The sequence below is a fragment of the Oryzias latipes genome, chromosome 12, assembly GCF_002234675.1.
Source record: "Oryzias latipes chromosome 12, ASM223467v1".
In the NCBI taxonomy this organism is placed as follows: Eukaryota; Metazoa; Chordata; class Actinopteri; order Beloniformes; family Adrianichthyidae; genus Oryzias; species Oryzias latipes.
The window spans coordinates 19,247,069-19,263,255 of NC_019870.2; the positions used below are offsets into that span (position 1 = coordinate 19,247,069).

At 38.1% G+C, this 16,187-nt stretch overlaps 1 protein-coding gene across 1 annotated transcript in view; it reads left to right on the forward strand.

The window, feature by feature from the left end:
- Positions 1-16,187, forward strand: part of epha5 (EPH receptor A5) — a 79,267-nt gene that overhangs the window by 15,266 nt on the left and 47,814 nt on the right. Inside the window, exon 3 of the mRNA XM_011481948.3 lies at positions 1,971-2,691. Coding sequence (XP_011480250.1) covers positions 1,971-2,691 — 721 coding nt within the window. The remainder of the gene's footprint in view (positions 1-1,970; positions 2,692-16,187) is intronic.

The following is a 16,187-nucleotide window of genomic DNA, read 5'->3' on the forward strand; positions in this document are numbered from 1 at the left end:
TACAAAGCTTTTCTCTTTAGGGATTCTTAACAACTGTCTAACCTTTAGGAACTGCATTACTGTGCCTTTTCCATTGTTTGTTGTTTCCGCACCAGAGATGGAGACTTAGACTTGAGTCATTCCCTGGTCTCGCATGCAGGGATTTGAGGCTTAACCTCAAAAATGAGACTTCAGACTTTAGTTTTGGGACAAGTAAACAATTTTCATGTGTTTATCCTTGTTTTTACCTCTTGGCTATGCTGTCAGATCAAGATTTAATAACTACACTAACCGGCCACTTTATTTAGTACACATTGCTAGTACTGGGTTGGACCCCCTTTTGCCTTTAGAACTGCCTTAATCCTTGGTGGCACAGATTCAACAAGTTACTGGATACATTCTTAAGAGAGTTTGGTCCATCATAGCATCACACAGATTTATTGGCTGCACATACATTATGTCAATCTCCTGTTCCACCCAAAGATACTCTATTAAGTTGGTATCTGGTGACTTTGGAGCCCATTTGAGTCCAGTGAACTCATTGTCATGTTCAAGAAGCCAATCTGACATGATTCCAGCTTTATGACATGGCATGTTATCCTACTGGAAGTAGCCATCAGAAAATGGTACTGTGTGGTTGTATAGGGATGGGCATGGTCAACAGCAATACTCAGGTAGGCTGTGGCGTTACAACAATGCTTACGGTAATTGGTACTAAGGGGCCCATGAAAAATATCCCCTACACCATTACACTACCACCATCACCAGCCTGAACCGTTGATACAAGGCAGGATGTAATTTTTTGATGCCAATTTCTGATCCTACCATCTGAATAAGGCAATAATTAATGTAGACTCATCAGACAGACCAACCTTTCTTTCAATCTTCTTTTGTAAAACTTTGGTGAGTTTGTGTTAATCGTTGCCTCAGTTTTCTGTTCTTAGCTGACATGAGTGGTACCTGTTGTATTCTTCTGGTGCTGTAGCCCAGGGTTGGCCACCCCTGCTGTAGCCCATCTGCCGCAAGATTTGATGTGTAGTGCGTTCAGAGATGCTCTTCTGCGTGCCTCAGTTAGAACCAGTGGTTATTTGAGTTATAGATTTCTTTCCATCAGCTGGAAACAGTCTGGCTATTCTCCTCTGACCACTGGTATCAACAAGGCAACCTACAGAAATGCTGCTCCCTGGATATTTTTTCTTTTTCTGACCATTCTTTATAAACTCAACAGATAGTTGTGGGTGAAATTCCCAGTGGATCAGCAGAAATACTCAGACCAGTCAGTTTGACCACAGCAACCAGGCCACATTCAAAATGACTTCAATCGCATTCTTTTCCCCATTCTGATGCTTGCTTTGAACTGCAGCAGACCATTTGACCATGTCTACATGCCTAAATGCATTGAGTTGCTGCCATGTGATTGGCTGATGAGAAATGTGCATTAACAACCAGTTGGACAGCTGATCCCATGTTCTAGATGTTCTGTTACATTTGTGGTTCTGCAGATTTGGTAATCCCAAATATTAAATCTCTAAACGAATGCTTTAATAATTTCTGACAACATAACAAAGAATACAATTGGATTTGCAGACAGAGACTTGAGAGCATCTTTACTGCTTACACGTACGCCATTTAAAATATTCGTCCTGGACAAAAATGACAGGGGGAATACTAATAAAGCTGTACTCTGTGTGTACCTACATGTCGGATTACAAGCAGTCATGTTTTCATAATCTCCCTGAGTAAAGCCTACAGCTTTAAGTGTAGAATTTTTTTTTGTATAGTTTATAGTTTAAAATGGTTTGCTTAGATACCACACATTGTTTTGTAGCATGAGGCAAAAAATATGGCAATTTTGCAACCTTTAAACAACCTGTATGGGATCAATAATTGCACAGATTAAAGCAAATCTCCTGTTTCACATAAATAATGTCCTAAATGGTTTCTTATGAATGTTATATAAAAATTTGAAATCCTTTTTTTTTCTGCTTAAGTGGGAGGAGATTGGCGAAGTAGACGAAGACTACGCCCCCATCCACACATACCAAGTGTGCCGCGTGATGGAACAGAACCAGAACAACTGGCTCTACACCAACTGGATCCTAACTGAAGGTGCCCAGCGGGTGTACATTGAGCTCAAATTCACCCTCAGAGACTGCAACAGCTTGCCCGGAGGAGTCGGGACCTGCAAAGAGACATTTAACATGTATTACTATGAAACTGATGGGGATGAAGAGGAAGGGGAGGATGGAGGGATGAGAGATGGAACTGGCATGACTGAGGAGGAGGAGAGGGTGTTGAAGGAGAATAGATACATCAAAGTGGACACCATAGCAGCTGACGAGAGCTTCACAGAGCTGGATCTGGGGGATCGTGTGATGAAGCTTAACACAGAAGTTCGCGATTTAGGTCCTCTGACCCACAAAGGCTTCTACTTGGCATTTCAAGATTTGGGGGCCTGCATTGCTTTGGTGTCAGTGCGGGTTTTCTACAAACGCTGCCCGCTCTTGGTGAAGAGCCTTGCCGAGTTTCCGGACACCATCCCCGGCTCAGAAGCTTCGCAGCTGGTGGAGGTTGCGGGGCACTGCGTCAACAACTCCCTGCCTTTATATGAGCCTCCTCGGATGCACTGCAGCACAGAAGGAGAATGGCTGGTGCCAATTGGGAAGTGTGTCTGCAAGCCAGGATATGAGGATATCAGTGGAGCTTGTCAAGGTGAGAAAAGAAAAATCTAAAATTTTAATCATCTAGCAATAAATGAGTCAAGCATTTTATCTCTGAAGGCTTTGTTGGTTTACTCTATTATCACCCTTTTTATGGCTTTCTTAGGCTTCAAAGTTGTGCCCATCTTTGTTTTGGTTGCTAACTTCATCCTGTCTTTGTTTTTTAAAATCCGTACATGTTTATTTTTAGTTGGATGTATCTGTTTTTCTTACATACATACTTTGAGCTTTTATTTGGCTTAGTAAAGGCTGCTCCCTGGAGTCCAGGAGCACTTTACTTTTCTGTTGCTCTCACTTGTGTCCAAATATTCCCTCCATGCACCTTAATTCCCATCTCTGCAGGATCTCAAAGTCTCTTTTTCCATCCCCTTCTGTCTTGGGTTTACCTAACTTGTTGATGTCTTAGTCACAACTGCCTTTACAGGTTGATATGGGCTGTTTGCGGGTACAAAATAGGTGAACCTATGCTAGGCACGGAAAGTATTGGCTAACTTGAGAGGGAAAATGTTTGTGCACATTTTATGGAGACTACTGAACACTTAACCACTTCATTTTCTCTGTCTGAGCTGGCTCAAAACTGTACAGCTGGATAGCGCCAGTATTGCTCGCCGTTTCTGTTACACTGCTAATAATAGCTTGGGGTTGTGAGGGGCTGTAAGCTAGCGGTAGAGAAGAATGGGTTTGGCCCCTGTGCGGAGGTATTTCAGTTATTTAAAATCCAACAGAAATAAGAGTAACGTGTACTGCAAATTGTGCAGAAGGCATGTTCCTTCTAAAAGTGGAAATACCTCCAACCTTTTTATCAACTGAACCAAAAATGCTCAATCTCAGACTAAAACAAACTATGATTCTCCAGGCCAGCAAAAACAACAAATGTAAGAGACGCGCGGCAGCAACAGTCTAAACTACCAGAGGAAATTCAGAGATTTAGCTTTTAGTTCCTAACTTATTCACAGGATGTTGACAAAAAACATTAGAATTTATTTTTAGAATTAATTTTTTGTTTTTAAATGAAACCGATCAAACAGTTTAGCACTCTGCTTTAATTATGTTCTCTTTTGAAACTTGAAAGCTTTTGCCTTAATCATTTTCCTTCAGTGCATCCGTTTTGTTTAAAGTATGATGGGAAGTAAATATTTAAATCTAATAACCTGCTATTGATTACACATTTGTTTTGTTAGCAGTGTTCAAATTTGACGAAAATAGTTATTAGGTTTATATCATGATATATATATTGTCAATGTCCTATTTTTAAAAAATCTATATCGTGGTATTAAAAAATTCGATATCGCCTTGCCCTACATGCAACTTACATTTAGCTTTACAAATACTTAACCATATATTTGCCACACTTTGGACGATCATATGTCCCGTAACCCTTGTGCTATCTTAGATGACCCCACCCTTACATTGACGTGTTCTCCCTACCATGACAAAGGTGGAAATATTTAATGTAATCCATGGACACCAGTGAAGATCACAAATCATTGAAGAAAAAAGGTTCAGCGCACTGTCTAGTGGGTCTAGATGACCCAACTCCCAATGTTAAAGTGCCTAGGATACCACAAGGGTTAAAGTAGCCACTAGAGCCTCAAGGGGGACTGCAAGACACACCTGTGGTCCCTTTAAGTTGCAGCCACACCTGTCTTTGAACCTCCATGGGCCCGGACAACCTAGTAACTAAGGCATTAGTCATTTAGTCTTACTTTTACTTTATTTTCCTTTTAAAATTAAATATGTGTCAGATATTTAGCTAATAAGATATAATGTTGATTTATGTGTTTTTCTCAACTGTAAAATTTTGTAGTTTTTAGAACAGTCAGATGACAACCATTTTGACAAAGTTAAAAAGTGAAAGTTGGTGTTTTATCAAACTCCCAGAAAACAACACTGAAGTCTGACGTACAAAATCATGACAGGACTTCCGCTCTAAATCACAAACAGATCTGTTCTAAAACTACCCTGTCTTAAAGTTGTGACCAAGCGATAATCACAAGCCAGAGCTACTTTTGAATGGAGAGTGAGCCATCTCTATGGAGGTTTAACTGTCAGATATGCCATCTCTGCTGAGGGTTCATTAGGGGGAAGTATGTGGAGTCATGCTGCCACACTGAGCCAGACTACTGTTACATATGTATGGCTGACGAGGCTTAAGCATGTCGTTCTATCTCCACTGAAAATAGTAACATAGAGAGCCCAGTCAGCACTAGACGGCTATGTTAAGCAGGTCAACGGTCAGGGGTGTTAAAAGCACTTGAGCTGCATTTGTGATTTTTATTAAGAACTCCAATTTATGTTGTTGCTCCAAAGTAGCAGCACAGTGAGACTGAGGGGAGGAGAATACTTACAAGTGTTATGATTACCACTCATTACCTTGCCACACACATTTTGCTCTGCTAATTAGACTTCTACAATTTTACTGATTTGGTTTGAGTAGTTCTTGCACATGCAAGTGTTTCTTTTCTTCTCATTTGCAAACTGCATATTAACTAACTTTAGACTGAAGTAACTTTAAAATCAATTTCAAATCAGATTTTTTTCTTCTCAAGTTGGTGCAACAAAAAGGCGGTCTGCAGATGCACAGAGCCGGCTTTTGCAGCACATATTCAATTTGTATCACCTTTTCCATGAATACAGAGTTGAAAAGGGACTGGTGGAGGTAGACGGTTTCTTTGTTCTTTTAATTAGCTTAGTGAGAATTTTTTTTTTAACTAAAAAACTACCACCGCTTCATTTACAGTAGGTTTTCGAAGCACCAGAATTTTAATGAGTTTTCTTTTGGTTTTTCTTTTTATTTAATTGTTTTGTTTTTCTTTCTAGGAAGACCAATCTGTACGAAATGTAAATTTTTCCCCATTAGTTAAACTGAGATAAAAACATTTCTGCTGCGCAAATTTGATCAAATACAAATGTTTTTTTTAGATATTTCTTTTTTTTCTATATAAATGAGTTTACATCTTCTTTAAAACTAATGATGCAGTCAGATATTTATTTCCTTTTTACTTTTGTATGTAGATGAGGCTGTTAGTGACAGCCTTTGAAAGTGTCTCATGAGAAAAACATTCCAGGATTTCCTCTTTGGCAGCGTCTGTACCCACATGTGTTCACTGCCTCGGTAAACACATTCTGTGTGCATTTCGGTCACTCATGTTGAGAGGATGGAGTGTTTAATTCTGCTTTCAAGGCACTAAGAGAGTGTCTAGACTCCTTGCTGTGAGAAGCTGTGCATTAGGACTCTTTTCTCCTGGTAAAGTCTTGAACTGCTGTTGTGTTGGAGTTTTAAAACCTTCATTGCTGAGCTGAAAAAAGATTTAACTTCATGAGTAAAGAAAAGAAAAATATTTACAGCATTCATTATGTCAAACGTTCAACTTTAATGCATTCCCAAATATTTCAAAAGCAATACTTGAAGACCCACTCTGATAAAAAAGGAAAAAAAAAATGTGTTTTTGATGTTCTTGTGGCATTTTTCTCATGATAGAGGATATATATAAAGAACATTGAGCTTAAAATTGCATTTCTAAGTATTGCTTTATTCAAATCGTCATGTGTCGGGAGGACATGAAGAAATGCTGCTTGAGAAAGAGTTTATTTGTGACGTAGGCAGGCCTTAAGTTCCCTGCTCCGAGCTCTCAGCCAGGAGGAGGGAAAGGGGGGTGGGGTTGCTTCTCAGCAATGGCCCAGCCCACAACTACTGTCGCTCTGCAGAAACTATGTCCTAGAACAGGGGTGGCTAACAAGGAACCGAATTTTTTAACTGTGAGAGTCAAAGAGCCACACCACACACTGACCTGCCAAGACGTACACACACAAACACGCAATTAAAGCCGTATTATTTTCCATAACACACTCCTCTCCCTACAACACAACAGCAAGTATTGTACTTGTGTTTATTTCAAGGAAAGTGTCCACCCTCATTACACACATCAAATGCAGCTCAGTCAGAGTTAACACAGCAACTACCCTGGAGATCAGAGACCCCCTCCACACACACAGGCACCTCTCTCTCATCTCATACACATACACACTCTATCTCTATCTCACTCTTTTCTCTGCCTCTCTCTGACACACACAACTACTCAGTGACGTGCGGTTAGGTTGATGGCTGGTGAGTCTGAATCTGAAGTCCGATTTAGGATTCAAAAACTGAATATTTCACCATTCATCCAACAGTATTTAACAGGTAAAACTTTATATCTCAACATTCCTCTTTCAATGACACTTACACCAACAAATACACAAACATCTGGACAGAGCAGCCTTCTGGTGTCTAAGTATTTCATGTTCACAATAAATGCATGAAATATATTACATTTCAGATGTGTGTAGCATAAATTAAATTTTGACCTTCAGTAAAAATGTTTTACTTTTTTTTTTTTTTAAAACTAATGATTGACTTTTTGCATGAAAAACTGATAATTGATGGAATATTAAAACAGTCACACAAGCATGCTCAGTCAGGTGTATTTTCCAAACTACATCTCAGAATTTCTTACCTCGCTGGAGTGATGGGATGATGATCTCAGTGGGATTTCTCTTGTTTCTAGTAATCCTCTGCAGATTAGGTTTATATTCAGTTATCGCCTCTTTGAGCAGTGTCGGTCAGAACGGACCGATGCCTTGATTTTACGTGTTTCAAGGTAATAAACAGGGACTGGCAGACAGATGTTGAGGAGAACGTCAACAGCAGATTGAGAGCGGCTCTTTTACACACGGGTATTTTTCCGTTCTCCAAAACATAACAGGACCTTCTTTCACAAGAGATTTCAGCTCAATCCTCTCCGGTTCGCTCGCTGCCTCATCAGTGACAAGCGGGGATCTCAGGCAGTCACTCTCTGCATTAAAGGATCGATGAGAAAAGTGATCTGCGGTCGTTTCTGCCGCAGGTCCTCAAACCCCAAAATAAAGTTTGTGTCCAGTTGCACAAGCAGTGTCACTTTCTGCGCTTTATTCATTTTGATTGCAGCTTTCTGCTGTGAGCTCCACAAAGAAGGAAAGTGGGATGATCGCCGTTTGAATGTGCACTATGAAAAGCTTCAACTTGTTAATAAAAGAGACAATTTGTGTCAGATCAGGAAGAGACTTTGATTTTCCACGGGATACGTTTTGTTCTTTTCTGCCATGAACAATTTTACAGCTTCCAAAAGCTCATAATAATAAACATAGTGACTTGCCATTCCTTTCAGTAAAAAAGTAAGAATCTTCCCATTCTGCCAGAAACATCCGTTGTTCATCTTTATACTTATACTTATTTTGACCATGAGGGTAACAGTCTGCACGCACATCAAATATTTAGTTATTCTTTTCCAGTATTGGGCGTAACCCGCACAAGTGATTGGCGGTCACTTATGTGTCGGGAGCAGCATCAAAACACACACACTGCCAAATTACTTTTATTATTATTATTTATTTTGAATACCCTCTGATGGATTTGAGTGTGGTTAAAGAGGGAAAATTCTATCAAATGAGTCGCAGTATATTGAAAATATGATGAGACACAAAGAGCGGCATGCTTATTGGCTGAGAGCCGCAGGTGTCCTAGAATATGACACAGATTCTTTTTGTTTTGGCTAAAAATGCCATCCTTATATTTCTCTTTAAATTTACAGTTCACAGTTGGTGCATTTGGAATCAGACATCTGTAATACAGAAGGATTCATTTAATAGAAAATCACTTTGCATTAACTGTAGCAATAAAAAGGCAAATTGAAAAGAAAAATGACCAGTGATAGTATTATTTTAGATTTACATTGAAAAGTCTATAGAAAATATTTCTAATTGCTGCAACACATGTAGCATTTGTTATAAATTTGATCTTAACCAGAACATGCTTTTTTGCAGGATTTATGACAAAAATGTGAATATATCTAATGCCATGTTGTAAAATTGAAAACATAATGACTTACGGCTTTTTTTTCCTAGTTTTTTATTTTTTTTTAATGTTCATTCATTCATTCATTCATTCAGTCATTAATCTTCTGCCGTTATATCCCTTTCGAGGTCACGGGGCTGCCTATCCCAGCCGCTTGTGGTCGAAGGTAGGGGCACAGTCTGGACAGTTCGCCAGTCTGTCGCAGGGCCACAATCACACACCCATTCACACTCACACCTAGGGACAATTTAGAGTTGCCAGAGAGACCCCGGAGAGAACCCACGCATGTATGGGGAGAACATGCAAACTCCACACAGAAAGGTCCCACATTGCTGTAAGGCTAGAGGGCTAACCACTGCGCCACTGTGCAGCCTTGTAGAAATGGATAAATATTTTCAAAAATGTCAGTTTTTCAAAATGGAAATTTGTATGTATTTTTTTTAAGCTCAGAGCTTATCTTTGACAATTCTTAGTTAAAAATGAGTATTTGTATTTGCAGCCATTGCCATGGAACAAATAATCTACATCTTTCTTATTTTTCTCCAGAGTTTTATCTTTTTCTTTATGTATGTGCTCCCTATTTTTCTTATTTATGTCTTCTTTTCTTCATCCTTTTCCTATCACATCCTCATTCATTCTTTCTTCTTCTTGCCTTTTGTCCTTCCTTTTATGTTGCTGCTTTCACTCTTTCACTCCCTCTTTTCATACTTAAAAACATGTCTGATTAACTTTAAAATCCATTGAATTCTTTGGTGAAGGGTAAAGGGTGGAGACACAGAGAAAGTTGCAAATAAATGGTTACACAGCTCAAACTATTAAAGCTGGTGTTGGCCAACATCTTTGCAAGCACATGTAGACTGCGGGGAGGAGCAGAGTACATCCATGGATAAATGGATGAATACATCAGTGGAATGAGATCAGAGAGAAGTGAAGACGAAACAATGGACGCAAGATAAATGGTTGACTTCACACCACAGGCTTCGAAGGCAGAGAGATGGATGCGTGTTGTTTCAGCAGTGATTGTGACAAAAGAAGAATGAGTGAGGATGGAAGTGGGCAGATAGATGATAATGATGAGGAGGAGGTGTCAGGGATTGAGTTCAAGCTTACAAATGTGGGCTGAATGTGTAATGACAGCCAAGCAAAGCTTTATTGGAACAAATGACTGATGGGTTAACAGAAATATTATGATTGCCAGGACGGATCTAAAAAAATATGTGTTCATATTCTCTTTTCCATTCATTTAGCCAAAAGAAGACTTAAGTTTTTCTGGTTTCTGGACTCAAAATAAAACAAAACATTTTTTTTTTATTAAACTAAAAATACATAAACTGAATCTGGATCAGATTTATTGGCTAGTTAGCCTAATTACCTTCTTTTGATTAAATTTTATAATCTTCTTAGACAACAGTAGATCAGGGCTTCTCAGTCATGCAAATAATCATGTGGGCTACAGATGCAAAGTTAATATTATATTATGTGTGTTAAAATTCTGATATTTGGAGATAAAATAATTGAAACAGACAATGACCCAAAATGTTCAAGATAGAGACAGAGGATATGAAATAATACATAAATATTTACTGGATTTTCCACACTGTAGAGCATACCCTCAATGAATAGTCTATTTTTTAACTTGTGTAAAACATAAGGCACACAGGAGTGTAAGGTGCATTAACTGAAACAGAATTGTCAGGGATAAGTCCATCAGTCAGTTAGACTTTATTAACTGCATTTGCAATAATTCTAGAACCTGTTTGTGACACACTAAACATTATCCACATTGAAGCGCTAACACATTTAACTCTGTAACTCTGTACTCTGTTTGCAACATGCAGAAAACACAGACTGGTACCGCTAAAACAAACGTTACCGTGACTACACTAACCAAGTTAGTAAAATGTTTAAAAAAAACAACAAAAACACAGCGTTGGCCTATTAACAATTACACTTAAGCTTGTCTGCAACATTAAAAAACAAACCAAACAGACCTATAGGCAGAGAACCTTACCTCCTATAGATTAAGCACAACTAGAATTAATCCATATACCAGGTGCTCCGGATAATAAAGCGCACTGTCGATTTTTGACAGGAGAAAAAGAGGCTCTAAAGTGCGCCTTTATAGTGTCAAAAATATGGTATATTCAGTAACCATATATACTAATAAACCAGCAGAAATTAGAATCCTAAAATATAATCCTAATAATTAATAATAGCATTATAAGCTTGCAGAATATGTTTTTTACTTTGTATTGCTAATATATCTTGAATTTTTGTAATAAAACCTTCAAAAAGAAGGATTTACTACAAAAGAAGGATATCTTAAATTACAAATTAAATTTCCCTTTTAATCAAAAACAGTTCATAATGTGTTAAGGCTGTCAAGTAATAAGAACATTTGAGACGAAAGGAAATTTTGTATCATCAAACAAATACTTAAAATGGCAGAAATTGATAATTGACTGGAATAAGTACAACCATTTTTTAAATTATGGTATTATGGCATGTAGGCTGAGGGGAATGGCGTAATGATGGTAATGGAGCTAAATGAGATAGATGCAGAAAGCTTGTATTTAAAGAGAGAGGGAGCAGCTGAGGATAGGCTGTAGTCATAGTCAGACTGATCAGATAAAGACTGACAAAAATGTTGCCTTGTGCTGTTCAAAATTCAGCCTGGAACTGGCTTTGGGTAACGCAAATGAAACTGGGGGTAAGAACAGCAATGAAGATAAAAAGCAGATGACAGCTGCTGGTTAATGAAAATGAGGTCATTTGTTGTTGTCAACAATTAACAGAAAAACCTGGAATAAAACAGAAGAAAAACCACGTCATTAAAGGAATACTAAAACCCTGGAGCTTTTTGTTTGGGGATTACCGTTAAAGTGTGTCATGGCTGAGGCTGGGTTCCTTTATTTCTTGTTTTCAGTGCCCCCCCCCCCCAGATTGTTCCTGTGTGTTTGTCTTGCTGTCAGACGTTATTGCAGCACACGTCAAACTCCATCCTGTCATAGTGGTGGCGATGCCGTCAGAAACTGTCTCGTCTGAGAGGAAATGTAGGAAGCTTTGGGCCCTCGCTCCCTGGGGAATGACAGGATTGCAAAGGAGCAACTCACACTTGCAGTCTGGGGCTTGTGGTTGTTGATGTGGCGACAAGGACGTCCCCAAAAACCCGGATAACACAGAAACACACACATAAACGCGACAACTTCTGTCATTTCTGAAGGATTACTGTCATGTAAGAAAAGGATATCAGTTTGGGCACAACGCTTCTTTAAGAGTTTCTCTATTTTTTCTTTATTTGATTTATTTTGTTTGACTCTCATGTCTGTATTATTTCAAAATAAGGGCTTTTGTTTTACTATGCCTTAAAAAAAGGATGATTTCTCCTTTTTTTTTTTTTAAACATACATGAATAAAATACCCTTTTTTCTGAATCTATTACTTTCAACCGCATATTTAATTGTGGTTTGAAGAAGCCAATTGACCTTGGAGCTTCCATGCTTTAACCAAAACTAAATGGAAAATTTCCCACTCAGATCATGTTGTGATCTATTTTAAAAATGTTCCTAGTTGTCTTAAATTATGATGATCCTGTTTTTAGCCAATCAAAAACCTTTCGTTTTCTAGGACAGTTTCTGCAGAGCGTCAGGAGTCCATCAGAAAGTCAGTAAACCCGCCCCCTGTCCATCATCCATCTGTTTACACGCTCTCCTGTTAGCAGGAGCCTCACAAGGCATGGGCAATACGGGCAATTTAAAGGGGGGCGCCATTCCCACGCTTGGAAGAAAGATAATAGAAAAACGATAGTAGCGCAATTTTCTGTTATTTCGCAGACTTGGATCGGCCTAAAACCTGCGAATTGGCGCACCCGCAGCTCCGCCCGCTCCTGTCTTGGAGAAGGAGCCGCAAATTTGTGTGAAGGAAGGGGGGGGATAGTGAGCGAAGGCAGCGAGGTGAGCACGGAGGGCAGTCACGATTGTGCAACACCTGGATCATGGTGTGCCTTAAGATTACTCAGCTCATGCCAATAATGTCATTCTTTATTTACTATTGTAACATTTTTATTCTTTATTTTCCATCTAAATGTATTTTTTACGTCTGCCTGTTGTTTAGTTGGTGTTAGTATTTGACACAGAGACAGCAGGTAATGCAGGCATTTTGAGATCATAAATAAACAACTGATTATTTGTTTATGAATGTATTGAGGGTATTTGGAGGGATTTTACTGCTGGTGTTGCACATAGTTAGGAAAATGCCAAATAGTTTTGGAGTAATCCCACTGATGAGTTGTATGATTTTGTTTTTCACGTTTTTTAAGACCTAAAAATGATATTCACAATAACAGGTTTTTAAATAATCAAATCCCTCTGATACGTTTCACAAAAACACACACCGGACGTCAAACACCAAGCAGAAATGAACTTTTTGCTAAAACTGATGCCAGGAGTCCAGCTCTAAAAAAATGACAAAAGAGCAAAGAAAACAGAATTCATTGATTTGTTATTTCTTATTATTTATATTTCCAGGCTTTGTTTGTTTTTATTTTGCAGCACGTTCATAATTGTATAATTTTAACAGAATGTATTTTTATGGAGACCAAAATATTATGTTATTTGAGGTTTATCTTGATTTATTTTGATTGATATTCCTGTCTGTCTTTATTTCTATCTATGCTCTTTATACGTTTTTAAAGTTTTAAAAGCTTAGCTTTAGTGTGTTCAATAAATGTTTATCTTGTCCGGTCCGCAACCCTAAAGCGTGTTTTGGATTAAGGCCCCCTGTGCGACTGAGTTATATGAGTAAATAAAATTCATGCATTTTTTTGTAAAATGGCCATAGAAAGATGGGGAACAATAGGATGCCGTCAGAATTGAATGAGTGCGGGGGATAGGGGTGGGGGGTTACTCGCCCAGGGAGTACGTTAGTTTAAAACCGCCACTGCTGAAACACTTAAGAAAAGCATGATATAGGCCCTTTAAGCTTACATTTTCTTTGTATTTATTCTCTATCATCAGAAAAATGCTACAGGAACACATGTCAAAAACACCAAAAATGCAATTTTCATCAGAGTAGGCTTTAGTTCACTCCCTTCACTAGTCTTGCTCTTTCTGAATCCTTCTACATGCTTCCCTCTTTTTTCCCTTTCTCCCCACTCCCTCTCAAATCATCATCTCAACGTGGCGATGCTGTCATGACAACTAAAGTGCTTTCTGAGTGCTTGTTGGGTAAACTCACTTTCCCAGAAGTGCGTCCTCCCTTTTACCCTTCTCCCTATTTGTGTGCACATATTCCGAGGTTGTCTTCTACACTTGGGAGGACCTTATTAGACATGGGGATTTTGGCAGGGCCTGAGTCTTGACCAGCTCTAACCAGCTTAGCAAGTGAGAAGGCTATTTATTGCATCAATATAAGAAACAAATTCAATAAAACTGAAGCCTTATTTTTTTTCTAAATTGCATAGGCTTATCCATAAGATAGTATCCTCACAAAAATATATTCTGCATCTCAAACACATGAAAAAACATTCCTGAAGCTTCTGAAATATTAATAATTTCTTCATTTGGCAAAAGAGACTTCTATGAAAGTCTGCTTGTCTCCAGAGTCCTGGTTTAGGCTAAGGGCTGGTTAGACTGCTAGTTAAAGATCCTTTAAGTACATTCATTTTTGATGATGCCTTTCTAAATTGCTTTGTCTATTTAACACTAATGAATGAACAATACAAAAACCATATCATTCTTTTTTTGATTGTTTCCATTTTTAATCTTAAAAAAAAAGATCAGACGTTAAACCCTGATAACTGCCTCAATTTCACAATTTAAAAAAAAACAACAAACACTTTTTTTGACAACAGAAGCAACTTAACGCATAAAAAGAAATATAAGCTTCTCACTTTTGATATGTTTGGCATTTGTTTATTAATTGCTAAAACAATCTCAAAGTATTTTACACATCTGACCAATCAAAAGGAGCCCTTATATGTTAGATGCCTGGCTCCAATTTTGACAAGGGTTATTTGTAGAAAAATGTAAGATATATTGACTTTTCTTAAAATAGAACGGTTGCAGTGAAATGATAATATAGTAGTTGTTTTTTGTTTTGCTGTATGTTCATGTATCACAAGTCATCATATTGATCACTAATATTATGAGTTTCCCCTAATATCGTACGTATCTACTGTGTAGAACTTTATTTAAATGAGAAAAAGATTTCTCTTTTATGAGATTTTTAATCTTTAAGATGTTTTCCATTCACACGGTCTCAATCACCACTGGGAAACAAGCGGCCAATCTTGTATTGGTTGAACATAGTCGATTGATTGTTGGGTGCATGGTTTTGTTTTTCGTTTCCAGATTAAATTACGTTGAAGTAAATGTCGAAACTGAAGTTGTAAAATAGGATAAATATAGAATTAATTGAGGATTTTTATTTACTTTAAGGGCTTACATCATGCTTTTCCTTTTAGAGTAAGACTCCATATATATAATAATACATTACCTGTGGCACAACAAAAACAATTAATTCAATTAAGTATGAATTATATTCACAGTCACGGTAATTTTCTACCCGGAAGTGCCTCGATCTCTCCTTGTGGGTGCCGCCCATTTCATGATGATAACTTAAAGCCGGCCTCGGCAGCGTGTCTGCATTACGGCCGCGTAAACAAACAACATTTAAACTTTTGCAAAGATGGATGTGCATATTGTGCAATGAATGCATTCTGCTGATCACTGCTAGCTGCGTGGAGAAAGTGTGTGTGTGTGTGTTTTAACCTGGGGGCATTGCTGGCAGCACAGACTCTTCCTGGAAGGGGCTGTTCCTCACTTTATGGCGTCACATTGTGAGAACCCACTCGTTTTGTGGATTGGGAGGGGCTGGTGCTAAGAGAGCAGGTATTTAGAGGAATCCTCAGAAATGCATGAATGGATCAAAATACCGCTTTGGGGTTGTTTTTGTGTGGAATGAACATTATAATACACTTAAAAACTCAAAGTTAATTTTGCATGATATAGACCCTTTAACAGCATTTTTTATATTAATTGCTTTAGTTTTTAATAATAGTTCATTTCTTACTTTAGACTTTCATTAAACCAAACATTTTCACTTATATTCCGCATTTTAGAATGCACTAATGTCTGCTTATTGCAAGATTGTGAGAATAAGTGGGAGCTAAACAATGTCCTGGCCTGTTATTCCCACTAAAAGGAAACCTCCATTGACTTGATTGTATATTATTGTTGTATTATCATCTCTCTTGGTTTGTATTCTCACAGTAATGTGTGCAGGCAAGTGCTGGTACATGCACATGTGGCCGTATGCGATCCAGCCAAAAAGACAACAATAATATTTGAAGGTATGAATCCTTCGTACATGCAAACATACAAAAAGGCCACTGCACGTTGTGTTTATGTTCTTTGGACCAGTAGAACAAATACAGGAAGAGGATATTTACCGTTTCCTCTAATGGTTTATTAGTTCACAATCTTATCAGTCGACGAAAAAGTTATTGTGTTAAAATGCTTTTTTTTTTCTTTTGTTCACATTTTGCTCTTCGTCTGTCAAAATGACTCTAAAGGGTGACTTCCCCTAGGAAGAAAATGACAATTTGACATATTTTT